General features: G+C 34.5%; 2 protein-coding genes and 1 pseudogene across 2 annotated transcripts; all 3 read left to right on the top strand.

Annotated features, from left to right (window-relative positions):
• Positions 1 to 4,952: 4,952 nt before the first annotated feature.
• LOC131612555 (uncharacterized) lies at positions 4,953 to 5,944 on the top strand. Its single transcript, XM_058884328.1, has 2 exons — positions 4,953 to 5,109; positions 5,197 to 5,944. Exons 1-2 carry the CDS (start codon positions 5,034 to 5,036, stop codon positions 5,721 to 5,723), a joined length of 603 nt encoding a protein of 200 aa, XP_058740311.1. The 5' UTR covers positions 4,953 to 5,033; the 3' UTR covers positions 5,724 to 5,944.
• Positions 5,945 to 9,339: 3,395 nt separating this feature from the next.
• Positions 9,340 to 10,310, top strand: LOC131612564 (uncharacterized; annotated as a pseudogene).
• Positions 10,311 to 13,881: 3,571 nt separating this feature from the next.
• Positions 13,882 to 14,842, top strand: LOC131612544 (uncharacterized). Its single transcript, XM_058884320.1, has 2 exons — positions 13,882 to 14,011; positions 14,099 to 14,842. Exons 1-2 carry the CDS (start codon positions 13,936 to 13,938, stop codon positions 14,620 to 14,622), a joined length of 600 nt encoding a protein of 199 aa, XP_058740303.1. The 5' UTR covers positions 13,882 to 13,935; the 3' UTR covers positions 14,623 to 14,842.
• Positions 14,843 to 25,905: the final 11,063 nt, after the last annotated feature.

Raw genomic sequence — 25,905 nt, 5'->3', positions numbered from 1 at the left:
TAAATTAGAACAAAAGCAACAACAACAAGGGGAGGAGAAAAAGACCCTAGAGCGGAGGCCGAAAAACCCTAGAGGCAGCCACAAACACCTTCACAAAAACCTCACCTCCAACATCCTCAATACTCACCTCTGCACATTTAACACTAGCGCATAATACAATAACCTCAGAAACCACAACTCTGCATTCCCTCAGTAATTTCCATAATCATAGCCTCAAAGCCTCAAAGTCTCATAAACATCTCATAAACCTGCAGAAAATACAACAACATAACTTCACTCGACTTCACAACCCTCTTACCTCATAACAACCATATAAACCTTCTACTCAAAACCGAAACACACTCAACCTTCACTACCCCTTTAACCTCACAAATCAACCTCAACCACACGCACAGAAGCGAATTCGCAGAAGAAGATTCACGGAGTAGAAGACGGAGCAAAGGCAAACGAATATCAGAGAAGAGCGGAGATTTGGAATCATACCTGGTTTATTTTCCCCTTCATTTTGATTATCTTGTTTTACGCTTTTCAGTCTTCTGAGTTCATATATTTAACTTGTAATCGAATCATCTAATGAAATTTGGGGTTATTGAGGGACTGATTGGGATTAGGGCTTATGGTTCTTGAATGATTGTTGCTGTATTTATGTGTTTGATGTTTGAGAGATTGAGCATTGTTGAGAGAATCGCGAGTGAGGAAGAGAGTTTCGATTCTGTTGTTTGTTCACCGAAACGTTGCGAGGCTGAGAGAAGTAGAGATTGATAGCGAGAGAGATAGGGTAGATGCGTGAGAGAGCCGCGAGAGCAGTGAGGGATGAAATCGATTGCGAGAGGGAGTAGAAGCGAAGAAACCGAGTGAGATGCGGAGATGTTGTGAAAATCGTGAGAGGATTGTGTGAACAGGTTCGTGTTGCATTCGTGAAAGAGGCAAGGTGGGATTTAGGGTTCAAAACCCAGCTGACCAGTTGAGGGTGGTTTCGGGTCCGGTTTGACCCGGCCCAACCCGGTTTCTTTTCTTATATAAAAAATATTTGTGTTCTTTTACTGGGCCATATCTACATTCAGTACACCCCTTTGGCCCATTAAACTCTTTCCTACAAAAAAAAATATATCACTTAATTAGTTATTTTCATTTGTTTTTTTTTTTCTTTTTTCTATTAGTTAGTTTTTTTTTTCTTATTAAACTTTGATTATAATGTTAATAAGTTAATGATGTTAGTTAATTTTTAATTAATTCAACTTATAAATTCATTTTCATATTCATTCAATAAAACACTCGATTCAACGTCGAGTCCACTTTCAACAATTTTCAATAAACCTTGGTCAACACCAAGTACCTTTCACAATCAAAAACTTCAAAAAAAATGTTTTAATAATCGAATTGAGTTTTGTTCTTAATGGTTGAAAAGAGGGGGTTGTACGTACTTGTACAAGTTGCTCTAAAGCATTTAGACGATGGCCGTTAAGCTTTTGTTTGAATGCTTTGATTCCATTAAAGACCCTTAAAATTCAATTTGTCTCACCTTTCTCTACAAAACGTTTTTTTTATCAAATCGATTTCGGTTTATAATGGATGAATCAAGAGGGGGTTGTACGTACTTGTACAAGTTGCTCTAAAGCATTTAGACGATGGCCGTTAAGCTTTTGTTTGAATGCTTTGATTCCGTAAAGAAACCTTTTAACTTAGTTCGCAACACTTTTTTTTCATAAAAGAGCGATTCACACGTCGTTCATTAAAATCAAACAACAAAAATTCGTAGTTTTACCACGAACTACGAATGCTCTGACTTTCCCATTGCACGAGGGAATACGTAGGCACAAGACTCAAATGTCTCGGCGAGCACAATAATAAAAAACCTAAATCCCGTTTTTTTTTGTCCATATAATAATTAGAACGCAAGTAGATAATAAGCTAACAATCAATCACAAGAATAACTAAATGGGTCCCATCGAGTACGATGGAGGTAAGGGGTGCTAATACCTTCCCCTTGCCTAACCGACTCCCGAACCCTAATCTGGTTATCATATTTATTTTACCCCTTTTTCCTTCTTTGTGGGTTTTATCATTATTTTCCCTTCCCTTTTGGGATAAATAAAATTTGGTGGCGACTCTGTATTTCGAATGTGAAAACGCTCGAATATTTTTGGCCGGCCGCTACACTGGGGAACGATTGTTTTAGAGTTTTTACGAGATTACTCTACTTTATATGGTGTTGAATTATATTTCCTTTTGGTTGTATTTGATGATGTTTCTTATTCCGCTGTGATAAACATGATTATGTCTTGGTGACCTGTTTCCTAATGAAGCATGACTTTGACCTTAGTTGAATTATCTGTTCTAAATAATTGTGGCACCCTTGTGTGTATGTTTTTACTCTGATTATTTATTTAAATTGCCGCGGGATTTAGAAGGGTGTTACATAACCACCCCCGGATCTGGTTCAAACAAAGGGTTCCCCTAAAAAGGTCAAACATGCCAAGAGTAACTATTCTACAAAGTGGTCTTCTTCTTAATTTGAACATGTTTATTCACATTTTTCGGGTTCTCCAACTCCTAAAAAAATAAAAAAAATTCAAGGGTGCTCGCATTAGCAAACCATATTCCCCAATTACTGATACCAAAAATCATCCATGTTGAAGAGATGTCACTTTTTATTCACAAATACATCGAGCGAATTGTAGATGATATAGATATCGACAACTGTGGTTTTTGAGCTGTTTTGAGTTTGCTCCGTAAAGGAGAAAGGAACCACCAATTTGTCATCCATCAGCTTATACAAGAGTTGACGATGCATAGGGAATCACACTTATCACTATACGGGGAAAAAAAGGAAATTTAGATGTAATTCTCAATGCTCTTGTTTCTTGTGTGGTCCGACAATATATGAAAAATGGGCATGTTTCCCTAAAATGAGACATCTTATAGCAAGTGCTTATGATATAATATGTATTGATCTGATAAGATATGGTTTCTTAGAAATATTTTTTCCACTTCGGAGTAGGCCACCTCAAAATCCATTCAAACGCATTATGTGTATTAAATGACTTTCATAAACACACACATTTTGTTCAAGTTCATTTGAAATTGGGGTGTCCTATACCAAAGGCATCATAGGAGGGGACGCCACATTTCACAAAAGAGGTTGAAACTTGGTCTGATGACTTTATGAAAAGGCTGGAAGAGTTCAACAAGTTGAGCGAGATTGAAAGACAATCAAATAAGAAAAATTCAAAGACAACACCACCCATAAAAATATATTTAGGTGATGAAACATGTTTTGATACTTTTTAGTTTTTATCCAACTATATATGTATTTAGATGATGATTCATTTTTTGTATGCATTATTGACACAACCTTGATACATATGTAATGTATATTCAACATTAATTGTATAACGATGGGAGTCAATTTTAAGAAAAAATTTTGTTTCAAATTATTACCAAGTTTCTCCCTGCATTAAACAGGTTCTATATAACACTTGGGGGCATTTCCGGAGATGCACTTCCGGATTAGCCCCATTTTAACTGCAAAAATATCAAACAATGGGTATTTCAGAGATCCATCTTCCTAAAAACCCTTATGTTGAAAAAAATAGGGTGATTGTGGATACGCATATCCACAATATCCTCTCAGACAAGATAGAGTTTCTAAGGTCGAAAACTTATATAAAAACACACCACGTCAGAATGAACATATATTGGCATGTCACATTTGTCTACTTCAATGACACAGGGCCCTCACTTGAATTTAAGGTCACAGAGTACCTCTCTCTTGTAGATCTGAAATTCATATTGGAAAGTCTCCTACAATACTCAAACAATCAAAGAGTTGTGAAGCTCAAGTACCGCTCACCCTTGATTGACAACAAAGGAAAGATTTAGTTCAACAATTTTAAGCTGAAGATGGATGAGATTTAAGGTTTATTTAGAATACATTTCACCGTTACGAAACATAAGGTTTGATTCCGATCGAACTGGATGTGAAGATTGTGAGATCGACCAAATTTTTTTTGAAGATGTTTCAATGTCCGGCTTAAAAATAGTAAATTTATCTTACAATTTTATCTATGTAATGTGACGTATTTTGATATTAATTTATGCTTTTCTTCAACTTTCTGCATTCATATGTTACTGATTTGTGGTTTGAGCTAACATAGTTTATTTCATATATGCATATTCCTAAATTTATTTGAGTTTTGTAATTAGGGTTGTTATGGAGATGCGCCTCCAGATTAACACTAATATGGATAGACAAATGCATTTCCGAAAATATTTTTGGATAATATGGGGTGGTTGTGGTTCATTCAAGAAAACATTGAAGGTATTTATTTAAATGCATCTCCAAAATCCAGAGTCTTTAGTAAGACTCTAAAAAAAAAATTAAATTGTTATAGTGGATATATTTCAAAACTTGTAATGTTCGTAATCAAAGATTTTCCAAATGTTAGGCGTTTTTTGAATTTTCGTTGTAGAATTTGATGGTGAAGGCACAGAGTCCGGCATTGATAGTGGCAACTGGTATCCATTGACTGCGATTCAGATTCAAACTTAACTACTTCAGAGTTGAGATTCCATCATCACCGCAGTTCACGCCCATCTTTCGCAAAGACCATGTTATATAATTCTCTTATGTATATTTGTCAAACATCAAAAAGGGTAATAAGAAAAAGTAATATTTCGATAAAAACTATTACCAATAATTAACAAAAGAAATCACTCTCTCCATTACAGCATATACTATTTTTTTCTTTTCTAATTGACTTAAAATGGGAACATATAGAAGGCTATTACCCTTTAAAAAGATGAAAAAACTAATTAGTTATAATACAGTAAGGAGAGCCTATTTGAATTGTGTGTTTTTACCGAAAGCATATTTGAAAAGTCCACATCTACTACTTTTTCTTTCTTCTGTGTCATAATTTCCACAGAAAAACCACTATAAATGCACTAATTATCATAAACCTACATAAACAACATTCCTCCCAACACAAACTTAACAAGCTTCCAACAGTTTTGGTCACTAGCTTTAAGCCATGGCCTCTATATTTGTCTCAAGAAGTTTGGTTATAGTCTCCCTTCTAATATCTCTAACCCTACCAGCCACTCTTGGTAAGTCTCCAAAACTGCTATAAACTGTGTATGTGTATATTTATTTGATAAACCAATGAATTAATATGATAATGTTGATTAATGCAGGAGGCATAGAATGTGAGAATCTAAGCACAGAAACATGTTCATTTGCGGTTTCATCTAGCAGCAAAAGGTGTGTCCTCGAGAAACACGTGAAAAGGTCAGGTGAAGAAGCATACACATGCAGAACATCAGAGATAGAAGCTGATAAACTAAAAGATCACATCGAAAGCGACCAATGTATAAAAGCTTGTGACTTAGACAGAAAATCACTTGGAATTTCATCAGACTCACTTCTGGAATCTCGTTTCACAGAGAAGCTATGTTCTCCACAGTGTTACAAGAGTTGTCCAAATATTGTTGATCTTTACTTCAATCTTGCAGCTGGTGAAGGAGTGTTTCTTCCTAAGTTGTGTGAGGTGAAAGGTGGATCAAATGCTCGTCGTGGAATGGCGGAATTGAGAAGCTCTGGTTATGTGGCACCAGGACCTGTGCATCCAGTGGAGTTTGTAGCTTCAGCTCCACAGCCAATAGGGTATGTGGAGTTGGCAGATGAACCTGTGGTTGCTCCAGCATACCCACCACCATACTAAAGATAGTAGTTTAGTGAATTTAAAAGAATAAAGAAATTAAGAGTACTACTATATATTTAGTTTGTGCTATTAATAATGAAGTTTGTACCTACATTGAAGTGTTTTGGAATATCGCTCTATAGGTATGGACAAAAGTAATATATTTGAGCTGCAAGAGACATTTTTTGTGTGTGTGTTTTGGATACTAATAATGGATGAAGATGAATAATTTGTGTTGTTTAGAGTTCCTTCCATTTACTTCTTTTGTTGCATGTTTTCATTTTCATCTATTAAACAATAATTTTTTATGTATCTTAATTTGAAAATCTTTTCCAAATACAAACATATTATAACACACTTTATATCTCTAGTCGAACATAAAAAGATACAAAACTCGAAAGAGCAATATAACTTTCAATAAGCCTTACGCAAGTAGTCAGAGACATGATGTCTGAGACATTATGTTTAACATATTGCTTTCCACGTATATTTATACAACCACTTTTAAATATTCATTAAAAAAATTTCAATAATATCTTTACTTGATAAAAATACAAATTTTAACCTCTCAAGTAAAGGATTCATAAAAGAAACTCTTCCAAAACTTAAATGCACTTTAAATCTTCTTTAATAAAGATTTGAGATCTCCTCGTTAAATGCAAACTCAAATCTTTTAAATAAAACAAATCCAATAGATTTTGTTCATTGAATGTTGTTTCATTTTATCTTCAATCAATATCTTTGCATACCAATTTATGCAAAATCTTGGATTAAATGAAACTAAACCAAATCTTTCAAACCATATGCAATTAAGTTTTTTCTTCAAAGCACACTACAAAAAAGAAGCTCATTAGTGACGTGATTTGCACGTCACAACTTGGAAAATCACGTCCCAACAGTTTTTTTTTGCGACGTGATTGAATACGCCGTAAGGGAGCATGTGACAACTCATTAGTGACATGATTTTTACGTCACAAATTTGTGACGTGAAAATCACGTCGCAACTTTCTCCACATATATCAAGTGCTTTTGCAGTTATAGCAGGCATGGCAGAGTAGGGTCAGAAAAAACAGAAAATTAATGATGTGATTTTCATGTCACAAATTTGCAATGTGAAAATTATGTCAGTAAACAACTATTCTTTTAACCATCTTTTTGATTTAATAAATCTTTTCCACACTGTTTTGAATTGACAAATTTCTTTCAAAAACCATCTTCTCAATCTTGGAACAAATTTTTAACTAAATGGTGAAATAGTCATGTAGCACAAACTGTGTAATGTAACACAAACTGTGTAGTATGCACGCCAGAAAGTCACATAACATGTCAAGACATCTTTCTCAACAAGTTGTCTATGAAAATTAGCCAATAAACAATAATAACAACATGAACGTGGTAAAGGGACAAATATGTGTAGCTACTGCAAAAGAACTGAGACACACTATTGAAATGTGTATTAAAAAAACATGGGTACCTCCCTATATCAAGAAAAGAAATGTCCTTATCGCCATGTTGTTTCGATGACACTGATTTATACTTTCTGGGTGTTTCCGTTTCAAACTGCAAGTATGTTTTTCAGCGCCACTTTGATTAAAGATATATTCAAAACAATTTCCTTCTCCTCCTATTAAAGACGACATATGATGGGATGACTGACTAGCTTTGTTCTCAATTAATGGTTATGTATTCCATAAAGCACATTAAATTTCCACACTAAATTTTGCCAAAAATTGATATTTAGTGCATTCGGAGATGTATCTCCGAATTCTTCCAAAGACTTTTTCGAATTTTTATAGGTGCGCCCCATATAACAATGGTGAGATGAAAAATTGACAAAATCATTCATCTCATGCCTATTCACTCAACCAAAAAAATTGTTGATATCTTCACAAAGACCTAGCATCACGGTCCTTTTTCTGCAATGTTTCTCAAACTTGGACTATACGGTATACGTTTTAGTTTGAAGAAGGTGTTAAACATGATTAGGCCCTTTTATTTGTGAATTATCGTTTATTAGTTAATTTTTATGGTATATATATATATATATATATATATATATATATATATATATATATATATATATATATATTATTTTTGTCCCTGTAAGTTAGCGAGTTTTTGCGATTAGTCCCTAAATCTTTTTTTCCGGGTCTAAGTCCTTATATATCACAGGTTTGTGTTGCATTTAGTCCCTGACGTTAGTCTTCTGTTAAAACAAGGTTGAGTTGGCAAACAGTGCTGATGTGGAATGTCATTTATTTTCTATTTTGTTTAATATTGTGCAGAAATGGATTCAGACTTAATTTAAAACTAAATTAGGGCATTTTGGCATTTTTTCCCTGCAAATTAGGTTTTCCAAATTCGGGAGGACAAGTGTTTCACCATTGAAGAACGACAATGGGGAATGCGAGGAGACAACCACGATACGACGACGAGGCCGTTCTGATTAATAACCTCATTTGTGGTATTTTGTTTTTATCTTTCATCCTCTGTGTAGCATTTTCATCTTCTATGCAGTTAGTTATGTTCTTTCACTTATTCAAATCGCAGGTCATGAGTTTCACTTTGGTATTTCACTACGGGGGTGTTTTTTTTAAGGGACTATGTATTATACTACACAGGAGGTTGTGAGGAAGTAGCAGAGATTGATCACGATAGATGGAGCTTATTTTAGGCAACTAGTATAGTGAAATACATTACTCAGCTTGAGCATTCGCAATACTTGTTATGTTGGCTCAACAATGAGAGAGATAAGTATGTTACAATGCTTACTGACATTGATGCTGATGAAAAATAAATGATATTCCACTTCAGCGTCGTTTGCCAACTCAGCCCTTTTTTAACATAAGACTAACGTCACGGACTAAATGCAACACAAACTTGAGATATAAGGACTCAGACCTGGAAAAAAAATTTAGAAACTAATCGCCAAAACTCACTCACTTACAGGGAGAACAAGATTATTTAAGTGCATATATATATATATATATATATATATATATATATATATATATATATATATATATATATATATATATATATATATATATATATATATATATATATATATATATAAAAGAAAGAAATATATATTTTTTTTCATTTTTGTTTCTTTTGTTTTTGTATTTTTTTTCTTGATAAAAACTATCAACCGGTTAAGGTTTCCAATGGGTTAACCTTCCGGAATCAAATATTTTCCATATGTTAGGCAATTTATTTGAATTTTGCTAGTAGAATTTGATGGTGAAGGCAGATTCCGGCACTGATAGTGGCAACTAGCATCAGTTGGCTGCTATTCAGATTCAAACTTCATTGCTTCAGAGTTGAGATTCCATACTCACCGCGGTTCACGCCCTTCTTTTGCAAACACCATGTTATTTATATATATAATTCTCTTATGTCTATTTTGTCAAACATCAAAAGGTACTAAGAAAAAGTACTATTATGATAAAAATTATTACCAGTAGTAAGTAACAAACAAAAGAAGGCCATTTTAAAAAGATGAAAAATACTTGAATTGTGTTTTTTTTTTTATACGGAAAGCATATTTGAAAAGTCCACATCTACAACTTTTTTTCTTTCTTTTGTGTCATAATTTCCACAGAAAAACCACTATAAATGCACTAATCATAGACCTACATAAACAACATTCCTCCCAACAAAATCTTAACAAACTTCCAACCAGTTTTGGTCACACTAGCTTTAAGCCATGGCCTCTAAATTTATCTCAACAAGTTTTGTTATAGTCTCCCTTCTAATATCTCTAGCCCTACCAGCCACTCTTGGTAAGTCTCCAAAACTGCTATAAATTGTGTATTTGATAAACCAATGAACTAATATGATAATGTTGATTAATGCAGGAGGAATAGAATGTGAGAATCTAAGCACAGAAACATGTTCATTTGCTGTTTCATCTAGCAGCAAAAGGTGTGTCCTCGAGAAACATGTGAAAAGGTCAGGAGAAGAAGCATACACATGCAGAACATCAGAGATAGAAGCAGATAAACTAAAAGATCACATCGAAAGCGACCAATGTATAAAAGCTTGTGATTTAGACAGAAAATCACTTGGAATTTCTTCAGACTCACTTCTGGAATCTCGTTTCACAGAGAAGCTATGTTCTCCACAGTGTTACAAGAGTTGTCCAAATATTGTTGATCTTTACTTCAATCTTGCAGCTGGTGAAGGAGTGTTTCTTCCTAAGTTGTGTGAGGTGAAAGGTTGATCAAATGCTCGTCGTGGAATGGCGGAATTGAGAAGCTCTGGTTATGTGGCACCAGGACCTGTGCATCCAGTGGAGTTTGTAGCTTCAGCTCCACAGCCAATAGGGTATGTGGAGTTGGCAGATGAACCTGTGGTTGCTCCAGCATACCCACCACCATACTAAAGATAGTAGTTTAGTGAATTTAAAAGAATAAAGAAATTAAGAGTACTACTATATATTTAGTTTGTGCTATTAATAATGAAGTTTGTACCTACATTGAAGTGTTTTGGAATATCGCTCTATAGGTATGGACAAAAGTAATATATTTGAGCTGCAAGAGACATTTTTTGTGTGTGTGTTTTGGATACTAATAATGGATGAAGATGAATAATTTGTGTTGTTTAGAGTTCCTTCCATTTACTTCTTTTGTTGCATGTTTTCATTTTCATCTATTAAACAATAATTTTTTATGTATCTTAATTTGAAAATCTTTTCCAAATAGAAACATATTCTAATACACTTATATCTTTGGTCGAACATAAAAAGATACAAAATTCAAAAGAGCACTATAATTTTCAAGGTGAATTCTTATCTATCCAACTCAAAAAGTTGGGTAAAGTTATCTCCTTTATATAATGCTTTGAAAACAACAAACATTTATAGTATTTTAATAAATAATTAAATGTGTTAAATGAGATGAAATCATGTGATTGGTTGAAGGTACACTACCCAACTTTTTATGATGGGTAGAGTAGTTGTCCCCAATTTTCAATAAGCCTTATACGCCAAGCAAGTAGTCCGAGACATGATGTCTGAGACATTATGCTTTTCATGTATATTTATACAACCACTTCTAAATATTCATTAAAAAAAGGCTCAAATACTCATTTGATCTCTGTAAGTTAGCGTGTTTTTTATTTTCGTTCATGTATCTTTTTTTTTTATAATGATCTCACAATGTTAAAATCTTTTTGATTTTAGTCCCTAAAGTTAAAATTCGCAGGAAAATTCGAAGTAAAATTCGCAAGAAACCTGCAGATTTTCCTGCGAATTTTAATTTTAGGGACTAAATCCAAAAGAAATTCAATAGTTAAAGACTTTATCCAAGAAAAAAAAAGATACATAGACAAAAATAAAAAAAACGCTAACTTACATGGACAAAAAAACTATTTAAGCCTTAAAAAATCCAATGATGTCTTTACTTGATAAAGATTTGAGATCTCCTCCTTAAGTGCAAATTCAATTTTTTTAAATAAAACAAATCCAATTGATTTTGTCCATTGAATGTTTGTTTATTTTATCTTTACACAATATCTTTGCATATAAATTTCTACAAAATCTTGGATTAACTAAAACTAAACCAAATCTTTCTTCAAATCATATGCAATGAAATCTTTTATTCAAAGCACACTACAAAAAAGAAGCTTATTAGTGACGTGATTTTCACATCACAATTTGGAAAATCACGTCACAACAGTTTTTTGCGACGTGACTGAATACGCCGCAGGGGAGTGTGTGACAACTCATTAGTGACATGATTCTCACGTCACAAATTCGTGATGTGAAAATCACGTCGCAACTTTCTGCACATATATCAAGTGCTTTTGCTGTTATAGCAGGCATGACAGAGTAGGGTCAGAAAAAACAGAAAATTAGTGTCGTGATTTGCATGTCACAAATTTGCGATGTGAAGATTTATGTTAGTAAACAACTATTTTTTTAACCATCTTTATGATTTAATAAATCTTTTCTAAACTGTTTTGGATTGACAAATTTCTTCCAAAAACCATCTTCTCAATCATCTAAACGAACTCAACTAGAACAAATTTATAACTAAATGGTGAAATAGTCATGTAACACAATCTGTGTAATATGCGCGCTAGGAAGTCACATATCATGTCAAGACATCTCTCTCAACAAGTTGTCTATGAAAATTAGCCAATAAACAATAATAACAATATGAACGTGGTAAAGGGACAAATATGTGTAGCTACTGCAAAAAAACAAAACTGGGACACACTATTGAAGTGTGTATTAAAAAACATGGGTACCTCCCTATGTCAAGAAAAGAAATGTCTTTATCGCCATGTATTTTGGATCTTGGACCCTTATCGCCATGTTGTTTCAATAACACTGATTTATACCTGCTTGATATTTGAAATACTTTTTGGGTGTTTCCGTTTCAAATTTGCAAGTATGTTTTTCAGTGCCACTCTGATTAAAGACACATTCGAAACAATTTCCTTCTCCTCCGTTTTAAGACGGCATATGATGGGATGACCGACTTGCTTTATTCTCAATTCATAGTTATGTATTCCATAAAGCACATTAAATTTCCACACTAAATTTTGCCAAAATTTGGTATTTGGTGCATTCGGAGATTGTATCTCCGAATTCGTCCAAAGACTTTTTTGAATTTTTAAAAGTGCGCCTCATATAACAAGGGTGAGATGAAAAATTGCCAAAATCATTCATCTCATGCCTATTCACTCAACCAAACAAGTTGTTGATATCTTCACAAAAGCATCATGGTCCTTTTTCTGCATTGTCTCTCAAACTTGGACTATACGGTTAAGGGCAGATCTAAACAATACAATTGGTGGGGTTAAATATAAAAAAATTATAAATTAAATATATTAAAAATATGAATTATGATTATTTAAAGTAATATATTTATAATGAAAATTGTTTATCAAATATGAGACATTAGCAAAAATATTAAAGTGAAAGAGAAATCTGAAAGGTGATGACAGTGTTTCAAAAATCGAACTGGACTGATCAGTCAAATTGGGTATCAGAAGGGTCATCAGTTTGATTTGATTGTCGGGTCAGATAAACTATTAAACTAGTGAGAGCTGGCCAAACCAACCAAAACTAGTAAAAAAATCGACGAACGACGATTCTGGAAAATCGAAGAATAAAATTGACATATAAACTATAAAATTAAAATATAAGTAGAGTTTGTTCATAGTTTTTTGGAACAATTTTTCCTCCTTAAAATTAAATTTATTACAAAGTGCATTTATTTTATTATTTAATTTATGTTTCAATTAGACTTAAAATTTATTTTGATTTGTATTTTGTATTATTTTGTTGGGTTTGATGATTAAGTTTAGAATTTGAATTTAAAAATAAATTTGTAAAATTATGATAGTTTAAAATTTTAAAATTTGTTAGGTGTTGTGATCTTTCTAGAGATCGAGTTATCTAGTTTGATTGGTTTAATAATTATATAGTTTTGTTATAGAGACCGATTTATTTAACTGAATTAATCAATTTAATCATGAGGATCAACCACTAATCTAATAATTCGATCAATAAATCAGTGATTCGTCCCCGTAGATTTGATGATTGATTCAATTTTTCAAACATTAATAAAAGAGAATATATATATATATATATATATATATATATATATATATATATATATATATATATATATATATATATATATATATATATATATATATATATATATATATATATAAGGCCATTTATAAAACTAAAAGATAGAAATATAATTTTTTTTCATTTTTGTTTCTTTTGTTTATGTATTTTTTTTTCTTGATAAAAACTATCAACTGGTTAAGGTTTCCAATGGGTTAGCCTTACGGAATCAAAGATTTTCCATATGTTAGGCAATTTATTTGAATTTTGCTAGTAGAATTAGATGGTGAAGGCAGATTCCGGCACTGATAGTGGCAACTAGCATCAGAGGTGTTGCCAGTAACAAACAAAAGAAAGCCATTACCTTTTAAAATGATGAAAAAAATAATTAATTATAATACAGTAAAACAGGATTAAACAATTTTCACAAGAAACAGAAAATAGGAGAGCATATTTGAATTATGCTTTTATCGAAAGCATATTTGAAAAGTCCACATCTACAACTTTTTCTTTCTTTTGTGTCATAATTTCCACAGAAAAACCACTATAAATGCACTAACCACATCAACCTTCATAAACTACATTCCTCCCAACACAAACTTAACGAAAGTTCCAACCTGTTCTGGTCACTAGCAGTAAGCCATGGCATCTAAATTTGTCTCAAGAAGTTTGGTTATAGTCTCCCTTCTAATATCTCTAACCCTACCAGCCACTCTTGGTAAGTCTCCAAAACTGCTATAAACTGTGTATGTGTATATTTATTTGATAAACCAATGAATTAATATGATAATGTTGATTAATGCAGGAGGAATAGAATGTGAGAATCTAAGCACAGAAACATGTTCATTTGCTGTTTCATCTAGCAGCAAAAGGTGTGTCCTCGAGAAACATGTGAAAAGGTCAGGAGAAGAAGCATACACATGCAGAACATCAGAGATAGAAGCTGATAAACTAAAAGATCACATGGAAAGCGACCAATGTATAAAAGCTTGTGATTTAGACAGAAAATCACTTGGAATTTCATCAGACTCACTTCTGGAATCTCGTTTCACAGAGAAGCTATGCTCTCCACAGTGTTACAAGAGTTGTCCAAATATTGTTGATCTTTACTTCAATCTAGCAGCTGGTGAAGGTGTGTTTCTTCCTAAGTTGTGTGAGGTGAAAGGTGGATCAAATGCTCGTCGTGGAATGGCGGAATTGAAAAGCTCTGGTTATGTGGCACCAGGACCTGTGCATTCAGTGGAGTTTGTAGCTTCAGCTCCACAGCCAATAGGGTATGTGGAGTTGGCAGATGAACCTGTGGTTGCTCCAGCATACCCACCATACTAAAGATAGTAGTTTAATCAATTTTAAAGAATAAAGAAATTAAGAGTACTGCTATATATTTAGTTTGTGCTACTAATAATGAGTTTGTACCTACATTGAAGTGTTTTGGAATATCGCTCTATAGGTATGGACAAAAAAAGTAATATATTTGAGCTGCAAGAGACATTTTTTGTGTGTGTTTTGGATACTAATGGATGAAGATGAATAATTTGTGTTGTTTAGAGTTCCACTTAGTTCTTTTGATGTATCTTAATTTGAAAATGTATTGATACATACATTCACTGTGTGACATGCATTCATATGTATTCCCAAAAGATATTATCATGCACTACAACCACCTAAGTGTTTTCTCTATTTATTTTAGATTCTTCTCCCCTCTAGCTAGTACAAAAAGAGAATTCTTCTAAAAGCGTATGTGGTAATGGTTGAGGATTAACAACTGGATTTATAGCTTTTTATTTTAAACTAAGATACATGGAAGATACGATGAATTCTAGATTCCAAAGGAATGTCCAGTTGATAAGCAACCTATTCAATAATCTTGGTATTTTTATAAGGGCCATAAAAGCAAGGAATGGACTTCTCTTTAATTCTCTTAGCCAAAGATTTGATGAGTCTATATGGTTGAATTTTGAGATAAACCCAATCACCAACAACATAAGAAACATCATATGCCAATGTTTATTTAGCTCATCACACGTGGCTCTATAATCCTCTTATGCTCATTCAAAAAATTCCAATCTTGCTTCCATTTGTTTGTGTGTTTGGATCATTCATAGAGGGAAAAGGACCAACTTTCTGATACTAATGACAGAACCTGGTATAAACTGTAACTAATAGAAACTATAACTGACTAGTAACCCCCTCCTTGCATGAATGCCACATGGTTTGTAACTACTTTGAAACAACTTTCAGAAACTTCTTCAAGTATCCTCCCTTGATTGTTTGTTAGATCTTTTTGAATTAGAAATTTCAGAAACTTCTTATCGTTAGATCTTTTTTAACTAGTAATTTTTCTCAACCGTCTTGGAACACCTAACATTGCATTTAAAATTTTGCATCTTTTGAACAAGGAGGTGTTTATGCTAGCTTCTAATATTTCTTGTACAATGAATTCAAAGTTATATATTTTACAATTTACATACAATAGATGCTCCATAAAATATAAATTTTCAAATGGATTATGTTAAAAGAAAATTAAGTAATTCAAGTGTTGTAACCGGTTAACACAGGATTTAACCGGTTACAACTTGGTGAAAAACACTTCTAGAAGGAGAAAAAAAACACTTTTGAAGTTGGCGTAACCAGTTATGCATACGCGATAATCGGTTACACTTGATAGTTAATTTTTAGTTTGTATCATCTGTAACCGGTTAAGAGTCTGTGCTAACCGGTTATACACTACGCCAAAATTAAGCTACTAAAGCGCAGCTACTAAAGCGCTTTTACATAAAAGCGCTCTCGTAGGTTTCGCTAAAAACAAAATTAAAAACAAAGGGAAAATGATGAAAAAAACGCTCTGGTAGGGGGGGGGTATGAGAGCGCTTTTGAAAAGCGCTCTGGTAGGGGGGGTGTATGAGAGCGCTTTTAAAAAGCGCTTTGGTAAGGGGGGGGGGGGTATGAGAGCGCTTTTCAAAAGCGCTTTGGTAAGGGGGGCTATGAGAGCGCTTTTCAAAGCGCTGCTATAGGGGGGTTTAATGAGAGCGCTTTTTAGTCAAAAGCGCTGGTATAGACCAGGCTATGAGAGCGCTTTTCAGAAGCGCTTTAGTAGCCTTTATTACTAAAAATTAAAACCAAAAACACGCGTTACTGTTTCTCACTTTCTCTCTTTCGTTTTCTGTTCTAGAACCCTTCCGTCCACCACTGTTCTTCATCCACTGCACGCGAACCCTTCCGTCCACCACCATCGGCCACCACCGTCGGCGTCCCTCCGTCGGCTTCTCCTCCGTCACTCGTTTTCTCCACCGCCGGTGAGTTTTAGGCGTCACTTATTTTAATTTTCAGTGAAAATTTTATTTGGTATCAAAGATTGAACTTCTGCCTGCAACTTGTTTGATGAAATGCCTGAAAGAAATGATTTGAGTTGATAATTGTTGAAATGATTTGAGTTGTATAGCTACTGTTTTCAAGGTTGTTTATTTTCATTTTATTATTAGTTACAATTGTGAGAGCCATTTGATTCTTCTTCAGCCAAAGTGTTGCTGTGGGAGATAACACTCAGAACTGCGTATTTCTTGGGGCTCAAACGAACTTACAAGCTCGCTCTCAAGATTCAACGGAAACTCGTTAGCCCTAAGTACCCGAAAACCCGTCGATTTCTTCACAGGTTCGTTTCTTCTCGTTTTTCATCAACTTTTCGGTTATGGGTTATGTGATATTGTTGTCGAGATTCTTGATTCTCTTGCGAAATGATTGTTTCGTTGTGATTTTTGCTGAATAGAACTTCTTGAGGTTAAATATTATTAGTTTTAGATTATTAGTTTTTGATTCTCTTGCTGAATAGACAAGTCTGTATACAAATTTATTGTCATATTTCTTCATAGCTAAATACTATACAGCAATGTACCAGCTCCTTTGAATTATTTTGTACTCAAACTTAAAAAACAGACAAACTAACATATGTAATGCCAATTTTGCTTCTGAATTAAGGACTTGTTGATTCATGAATCTTTGAATCTTTGAATTGGTCATCTTAGCAAGATTCATATATTATTCAATTGTATTAAGTATCTAAGGTAGTAGTAATGTATTCTATTATACGATGACTTATGATTGTCTCTTTGTATCTGCAGAATCTGAATCTCTAAAAGAAAATTGCTTAACCTTGTTCCCAATATATCACCACTCTTCTTTCTCCTTAGTTCAGGTTTGTGCTCTTAACTATACTTAAGTATACTTAAGTTAGGTTGTTATGCTTCAGGTTTTGTTGACTTATTGGAACAATGTTTCGTGAGGTTTTATATAAAAGTATAAGTTTTGAAGTTCTACTGTTATTTTGATTACATGAAAACTTTGGCATACTATTTCGTGAGGAATATTTATATATTTACTTATTTGTGGGATTGAGAATGAAAATGCTATCTTTATTCTAAACCATGATCGTTGTGCACTATGAGCATGTTTGAATGTAATACAAACATTTCAACTCTTCCTCTTGCTATTTTGTAAATTGAAAAAGGTGTCTTAGTTTGGTCTTGGATTTAATGTATGAGTTCATATTGATGTCTCTACTTTATTGCAACTTGGTTTATGGAATTCTACAAGTTTTGAAATGGATTGAACTATATTAAAACATGCTCATATATTAAATTGACTTTAAGAGATAAGAAGGAAATATCTATATTTATTTCTGAAATGAAATGAGATGGGAAACATTCACATTATTCTCTTTCAAATTTTACATTATTCTCTTTCAAATTTTTACTAGTGATATCATTTTCAACCAGTTTTTTGGTTTGTGGACTTATATTACCTTGAAATAAGGTAATGTCTTCTTTAAGAAATCGGGTATTCTGATTAGGTATTCTATTATGATGATAGCTATTTATTATCTTGACAGAATTCCTTAGTACCTGATAGAGAAACCAAGAAGCATTTGTTTAGCTTAATTAAGACATGGATAAGACATGGATGAATTCAAACCGATTGTCGAAACAGTACGAGAAAGGGGTATGGGAATTTGTTGAGTTTGCGGTTAAGCACTCCGAAGACCCGCTTCGAATGCCGTGTCCTTGCTTGGGTTGCTGTTATGGGGGTAAGGTTGACGGGGAACAGTTGGGATCCCATTTACTACGGTTTGGAATTGATAGAAGTTATACATGTTGGACAATGCATGGTGAGAAAAGTAACGGGAATGCTGAGTCGAGGTGTAATAGGAAGTATGCTTCAAACGACGATTGCACAGACACATACGATTGCGATCGAGTCGAAGAGATTGCAGAAGCGCTTGAAGAAGATCTTGCGGATTGTCCCAAAATGTTTGAGAGGTTGGTAAGCGATGCAGAGAAACCGTTGTATGATGGTTGTTCAAAATTCACAAGATTGTCTGCGGTGTTAAAGTTGTACAACTTAAAGGCGGACAATGGATGGTCGGATAAAAGTTTCACAGAGTTATTAGCCCTTATGAAAGATATGCTACCAGAGGATAATGTTCTTCCCAATCGAACGTATGAAGCCAAAAAGATGTTGTCCTCTATTGGCATGAGCTATGATAAGATACATGCATGTCCAAACGATTGCATTTTATTTCGAAACGAGTATGCAGCGTTGAATGAGTGTCCTAAATGTGGTGCCCCTCGATATAAGAAAAAGTTGTCTCCTGCTAAAGTCTTATGGTATTTTCCTATAATTCCGAGATTTAGACGCATGTATCGTAGTGAGACCGATTCAAGACACTTGACTTGGCATGCATATGAAAGAATTATTGATGGAAAGTTGCGACATCCGGCAGACTCACCACAATGGATGAAAGTTGATACTGATTATCCTGAATTTGGAAAAGAAGCAAGAAACCTTCGGTTGTCATTGTCTACTGATGGAATGAACCCGCATGGTATTCAAAGTATCTCGCATAGCACATGGCCTGTGATTCTTATGATCTATAACCTACCTCCGTGGCTATGTATGAAGCGTAAGTACATGATGTTATCTATGCTAATTTCTGGGCCTAAACAACCAGGGAATGACATAGACGTATACTTGGCACCGTTAATCGAAGATTTAAAGTTTTTGTGGGACAACGGTGTGGAGGTTTACGATGGGTATAGGAAGGAAAGTTTCAACTTGAGGGCGATGTTGTTTGGAACAATTAATGATTTTCCAGCATACGGAAATCTATCCGGGTACAGCAATAAAGGTCAAAAGGCGTGTCCCGTTTGTGAAGATGAAACCGATACGACACGATTGGAGCTTTGTCAGAAGAATGTCTTTCTCGGCCATCGTAGATTCTTAAATTCTAATCATCACTACCGTGGGTGGAGAAAAGCATTCAACGGAAAGGCCGAACATGGTACAGCCCCGCCTTTTTTGTCAGGTGATCAAATTTTTGAAAAGGTGAAAGATGTGAGCACTCAGTTTGGCAAGCCTTTTGCACATTCACTTGTCAAGGGTGGGTGGAAGAAGAAGTCCATTTTTTTTGAACTTCCATATTGGAAGTCGTTGTACGTAAGACATTTCCTGGATGTTATGCATATTGAAAAAAATGTATTTGACAGCGTCATAGGTACGTTACTCAATATACAAGGAAAGTCTAAGGATGGCCTTAACATAAGGAAGGACATGGTAAACATGGGGATGAGAGTGTTGCGCGGGACTCCATTGTCTAACAGATTCCATTTCGTGTCTTCCGCCCACTGCAGCGGAATGGCAATTGCTTCGGAACCGGAATCAGTTAGACAGCACTTAGTAGATAGATTCATGTCCACCGGCAATACAGAAAGTCTGCATCTTTGGGCGTATAATACCCGACCAGTAGGGTTAGTTTCTCATTCTCTGTTCATCTAATCTCTGTTTCTTTTGTGTATAGCAAAATTTTCATATAACCTATTGTTTTAATTTATAGAGCACACTGGTTGCTGCTTGCTATCAACCCTATAAGGGAAGTCGTGTATTATCTGAATTCGGTAAATGGTGAATGGACCAATTATCCGGCCATGAAGGACATCGTTGATTTGTAAGTGGGATCGTTCTAAATATATATTCGTGTATATTTATATATTTACTTATTTGTGGGATTGATCTAAACATATGCTTTTATATATTTGTTAATTAGATCAATACAAGTGTTCCGAAGTCAACGGGACGCACAGGTATCCCGAACTAAATCTAACAACATTACTTGGATCCAAGTGCAGGTACATTATTTTTCACAATGTTGCTTATAATATATTTATGCTACTTGATAAAACAAGACAACTATAGAATCTTATTTGTTTTTCTATGTAGTGTCCGCAACAGCGAAACAGTTACGATTGCGGATACTTTGTTTTGAGGTATATGAAAGAAATCCTTCAGGCGAATCAATTAGAGATTCCGCTTACAGTATGAATTTATAACTTAAGATAATTTCATATAATTTATTACATTTAACTAAATATATCATTCATATTATGTTTTTGTTTTGTAGTACCTTGACGAATTCCGTGCTGCTGCGTACCCGAAGCTTAAGTTGGAAGAAATCAAAGAAGATTTGTGTCAATTTTATATTAAGCGCTTTTTCATGTAGGATTTGTGTCGATTTGAACTATAATATTATTGATGTTGTAATGATGTATATATATAATTTTGGATATTATAATGGTATTATATTAGTATATATATATTGTCTTACTGATGGCTGAAATAATATCGTCGAAAATAAATTACAGGTCGAAAATATTACAGGTTGAAAACATATTACAGGTCGAAAATATTACAGGTCGACTGGGGGGATTAAATTACAGGCTGCACATTAAAATACCTCATTTAGCAACGAAAGCGCTTTTGAAAAGCGCTCTTAAAGGCCCACCTACTAAAGCGCTTCTTTGTAAAAGCGCTGCCAAAGATTAATAAAAAAGCAAAAAAAATAATAAAAAAAAAGCAACATACTAAAGCGCTTTTGGAAAAGCGCTCTTATAGGGGGGGCTATCAGAGCGCTTTTTCCAGAAAAAGCGCTCTTAAAGCCCACCCTATAAGAGCGCTTTTCCAAAAGCGCTTTAGTATGTTGCGTTTTTTTTATTTTTTACTCTCACAGGGGGGCCTATCACATCGCTTTTCTGGAAAAAGCGCACTTAAAGGGGGGCCTACCAGAGCGCTTTTTCCTGAAAAGCGCTCTTAAAGGGGGCCTACAAGAGCGCTTTTTCCAGAAAAGCGCTCTTATAGGGGGGCCTACCAGAACGCTTTCAGAAGCGCTTTTGTTAGCTACGCCAGCACCACCTTTCACAGCGCTTTTAAAGGCTATAAAAAGCGCTTTTAAAGCCCTTCCTCGTTGTAGTGATAGCTTCAAGTTTTTGTTTTTTCTTGTTTTTTAATTATGTGTTTTGTGTCCTAATCACTTTGTAACACTTGTATAAATATCTTGGAGACATTCTCATCTCAAGTAATGAAAATTATCATTCTCATATTCAATTCTCTCTCTTTCTCTAATTCTTTCATTTCTCACTACCTCTTTCTCCATATACCCCATAGTTTATCAATTGTGTGATTGAACGTTCCAACATTTGGCATCAAGAGCATGGTTATGATCCACAAACACCTAGTGTGCAACATGAATTCTGTCTCAAATGATAGAGTCCCTACAAACCTACGTATCAACCCTTGATTCAAAGAATTACGACAAATGATGCAAGAAAATGAAGGTGTTATTTGGCTACCAAGATGTTCTTTAAGTGATAAAGAATGAGGTGAATTCCTTTTTGAAGGTGCAACGGATGCACAATAAGCAACACATAAGGAATAGAAGAAGAAAAACTTCAAAGCGTTGTTCTTGATCGATCACTGTGTGGATAGTGACAACTTTAAAAAGGTTGGTGATTGCGAATCGTTTAAGCAAGCGTGGAAAATTTTGGAAAAGGCGTATGCTGGAGCTGATAAAGCAAAGGTGGTGAGGTTACAAACTCGCAAACGTCAGCTTAAATTGATTCAAATGGAGGAAAAGGAGACAATCAATGATTACGTGACACGAATTACTTGATTGATGAACCAAATCAAGGCGTGTGGAGAAACTGTTTTCAAGCAGAATATTGTGTTGAATATCTGGTATTTTTTTATGGCAAGATTTGACAACATTGTAGTGGCGATAGAGGAATCGAAGGACCTTACGACATTGATCTAAGAGGAGCTTCAAAGTTCTCTTGAGGCTCAAGAGCAAAGGACGAAGAAGAGGAGTAACGACAAGAAAAAGGCAGAGATTGCTTTGCAAACATGGTTATATAAGAAGAACAAGAAATCGAAAGGAAAATGGCCCATGAAGAGTAAAGAGAATTTTTTCCATAATTTTGGTGGAAAAAAGTCCTAAAATTAAAATAGTTTGACTTGTCAAAAGGGTGAGAGTAGCTGCAGCAAAAATGATGGTCAATGCAACTTTTGAGGCCAAAAAGAAAGTTTGACATAAGCAAGGCACAATGTTACAATTGTCAAAAGTTTGATCATTTCGTAAGAAATTGCAATGCGAAATAGAGTTAATCTCAAGGAGACGAAGCCAAGTTTTCTAGAAAATAGGTGGAGGATGGTAATACACTCTTTCTCTTGGTCACAAAAAGTGAATGCAGCAACAGCAGTTCCGAGAACGCTGTAGACACGTTTGCAGAAGAAAATGTTATGGTGAGTTTGAGAGAAAAAATTCAATGCAGCAAAGAATGATACTTGGATTTCTATTGTTCTATGCATATATTGGGGAGGAATGATTGATTTGTCAAAATCAATCAAGCCATGAAGAATAAAGTGAAATTCGCGGATGACACCACTTTATTGGCCAATGAGATTGGTGATGTTTTGATCATGAAAAGGGATGGTATAAATTTCTTGATCAAAGAAGTAGTTAACATTTCTAGAATCAAATGTAATCTTCTAAGTATTGTCCAGTTGCTTGAGAAGGGTTACAAGATTCGCATGGAAGACAAGACGTTGCGCGTTATGGATGCAAACGAGGTTTTGATTCTTAAAACTCTTATGGCTGCCAATAAAACTTTTAAGATTTAGTTTAAGGTTATGGAGCATAGGTGTCTTGATACAAAGGCAAGTCGAGAAGAGTGGTTGTGGCACTAGCGTCTTGGGAATATCAATTTTTGAGATCTCAACGCATTGTAAAGGAACAGAATGGTAACCGGGTTTCTATTCATCAACATACTAGCTGAGATTTGTGAAGAGTGTGTGCAAGTGAAGCAACACAATGGTAAATTCAGCAAGGATGTAGGTTGTAGAACCAAGCATCATCTTGAGGTGGTGTACTCTAATGCGTGAACCAATGCAAATTGATTCCTGTGGTGGAAAAAGATACTTTGTCACTTTTATCAACGATTATAGTAGAAAGATATGGAAATACCTAATCAAGAGAAAAGATGATGTATTTGAAGTGTATAATAAGTTCAAGTCCATGGTTGAGCGGTAAAGTGGTCACAAGCTCAAAGTTCTCAAAATGGACGATGGAGGCGAATATGTCTCAAATTACTTTGGTAAGTTTTGTTATGAAGAGGGGATAGTGCATGAGGTACTACCGCCCTATACACCGCAGCAAAAAGGTGTTGCCGAAATAAATAATCGATCAATTTTGAACATGGTGAGAATCATGCTAAAAGGGAAGAACTTGTCGAAAGAGTTATGGGGAAAAATAGTATTCATAGTTTCCTATTTGTTGAATAGGTGTCCTACAAAGAAGCTTGAGAAGATAACACGAAAGATGCATGGTCGGGATTTAAACCGAATCTGAACCATTTGAAAGTTTTTGGTTCCGTGGCATATCAACATGTTCCGGGACAACTTCGAATTTCCAGATTCTAAAGAAACGGAAAGTGCAAAAACGCAACGTGTTGAAGCCAAAACTGATGAAAGTGTGAGTCAACCAACTAGGCAAAGAGGTTTGCCTCAAAGACTCCAAGATTGTTAGATATTCAACGATAAAGAAATCTACGATGATGGTGATTTTTTTGTCAATGTTGCACTTGTGGTAGAATCTGAGCCCATTAAGACGGAAAAAGCTTAAGTGATCCAAAGTGGATTTATGCTATGAAGCAGGAGCTGGAATCGATTGATAAAAATAGTACTTAGGAGTTGGTTGATCAACTGAAAGGAAATAAGCCGATTAGTGTAAGATAGGTCTATAAGATGAAGGCAAATCCCAAAGGTGAAATAATAAAAAATAAGGCTCGATTAGTTGCAATTGGATTTTTACAAAGAGAAGGTATAGACTTTGAATAGGTATTTGCACCGGTTGCTAGAATTAAAATCATAAGGCTAGTTATTGGTATTGCGAATAACAACAATTGGTTTATCTATTAAATGGATGTGAAATCCTCTTTTTTGAACGGTCTTCTTGAAGAATGTAGAATAGCCCATACTTTTATTGTGAAAACCCAAGAGGGAAGATTCTACAAGTTGAGAAAAGCGTTATACAGATTGAAACAAGCTCCAAGAGTTTGGAAAAAAGGATAGGTGGTTTCTTTATTGAGGTTGGCTTCAAGAAATTGGTGTCCAAACATGGAGTTTATGTGAAGATGAATATAAATGAAGAGATGATCATTATTTGCCTATATGTAGACCATTTTTTTATCACGGGCAGCAACGAGAAGAGTATTTCTAAGTTTAAGAGTGAACTTATGAAATAGTTCGAGATGAATGTCCATGGTATCATGACATACTTCCTTGGTTTGACCTATCAAAGGACTAAGCATATACAAGAAATTGTTGTAAGTTGGTTAAAGCTAACCACATGCAATTTCTAATAAAGCGGTAAATCCTAAGCATTCAATTCTGTATCGAAAATTAAAGTCAGACAAGGGGGAAGTAAATTGTACACAAATAGGCATGGTAAAAAAATTCGCCTCAGTCTAGATCTGGCCACACTATCGTGATTTAAACGGGAAAAACCCAATTTTATTGGGTACAGGTGCAGGAAAAATTGGATTTTTAATTACGAGTGTGGGCCGGGATGTTAATACCTTCCCTCCTCCCACACTGCTTCGCACTATTAAATTTATTTTATTACCCTTATTTTTAATAATTTATTACTTATTTATCTTTTTTAATCCTAAGGTAACATGTTTTTAAGAATTCATATTCATTATTTTTGAAAATAAAAAATTATTTAATATGATCAAATATTATGATCGTTATTAAAATAGTCAAGTATTTAGTTTAATTATTGATTTTTATTACTATGAAAAAATATGCATGTAATAAAAATTCTAAGGGTGGGGCAGGAAAACTCGTTCTTTGTTGAGTGGGTGGGTGGTAAATTGTTACCTCGAGTGGGTTTAGGAGTGGAGGTGGGCCTAGTATAGGGTGGCGGGAGCAGGGATGGTATAAGGTGACGGGGGAGGGGTTTGTAATGCTTAAACCAGCTCCCGTCTCGCCTCGTTGCACTTAATTGTTTGAATAACGGCAAGACATTGAAAGTTTGTTCGATCTTTCACTATAATGGTACAATGGATCATCAAATCAATATGGAAAAATTTAATCCAAACAACGCTTAAGCGAACACATGTCTAAATTTCAATTTCCCATTTTGTTAATGTAGAACACTAAAAAATGCCGATTCACAATATTACACTGATCTTGAGTCAATTTCTTCATATACACAAATTCCTGCTCCAA

The sequence above is a fragment of the Vicia villosa genome, linkage group LG1 (genome assembly GCF_029867415.1).
Source record: "Vicia villosa cultivar HV-30 ecotype Madison, WI linkage group LG1, Vvil1.0, whole genome shotgun sequence".
NCBI classification, from domain to species: Eukaryota; Viridiplantae; Streptophyta; class Magnoliopsida; order Fabales; family Fabaceae; genus Vicia; species Vicia villosa.
Note: the sequence above shows the minus strand (reverse complement) of the source record. Positions and strands in the feature narration are given on the sequence as shown.

Excerpts from the sequence above, each read along its gene's own strand:
- LOC131612544 (XM_058884320.1), top strand. The coding sequence starts at position 13,936 with ATGGCATCTAAATTTGTCTCAAGAAGTTTGGTTATAGTCTCCCTTCTA. Across the intron at positions 14,012-14,098 it reads AACCCTACCAGCCACTCTTG|GAGGAATAGAATGTGAGAAT; the intron begins GTAAGTCTCCAA and ends TGATTAATGCAG.
- LOC131612555 (XM_058884328.1), top strand. The coding sequence starts at position 5,034 with ATGGCCTCTATATTTGTCTCAAGAAGTTTGGTTATAGTCTCCCTTCTA. Across the intron at positions 5,110-5,196 it reads AACCCTACCAGCCACTCTTG|GAGGCATAGAATGTGAGAAT; the intron begins GTAAGTCTCCAA and ends TGATTAATGCAG.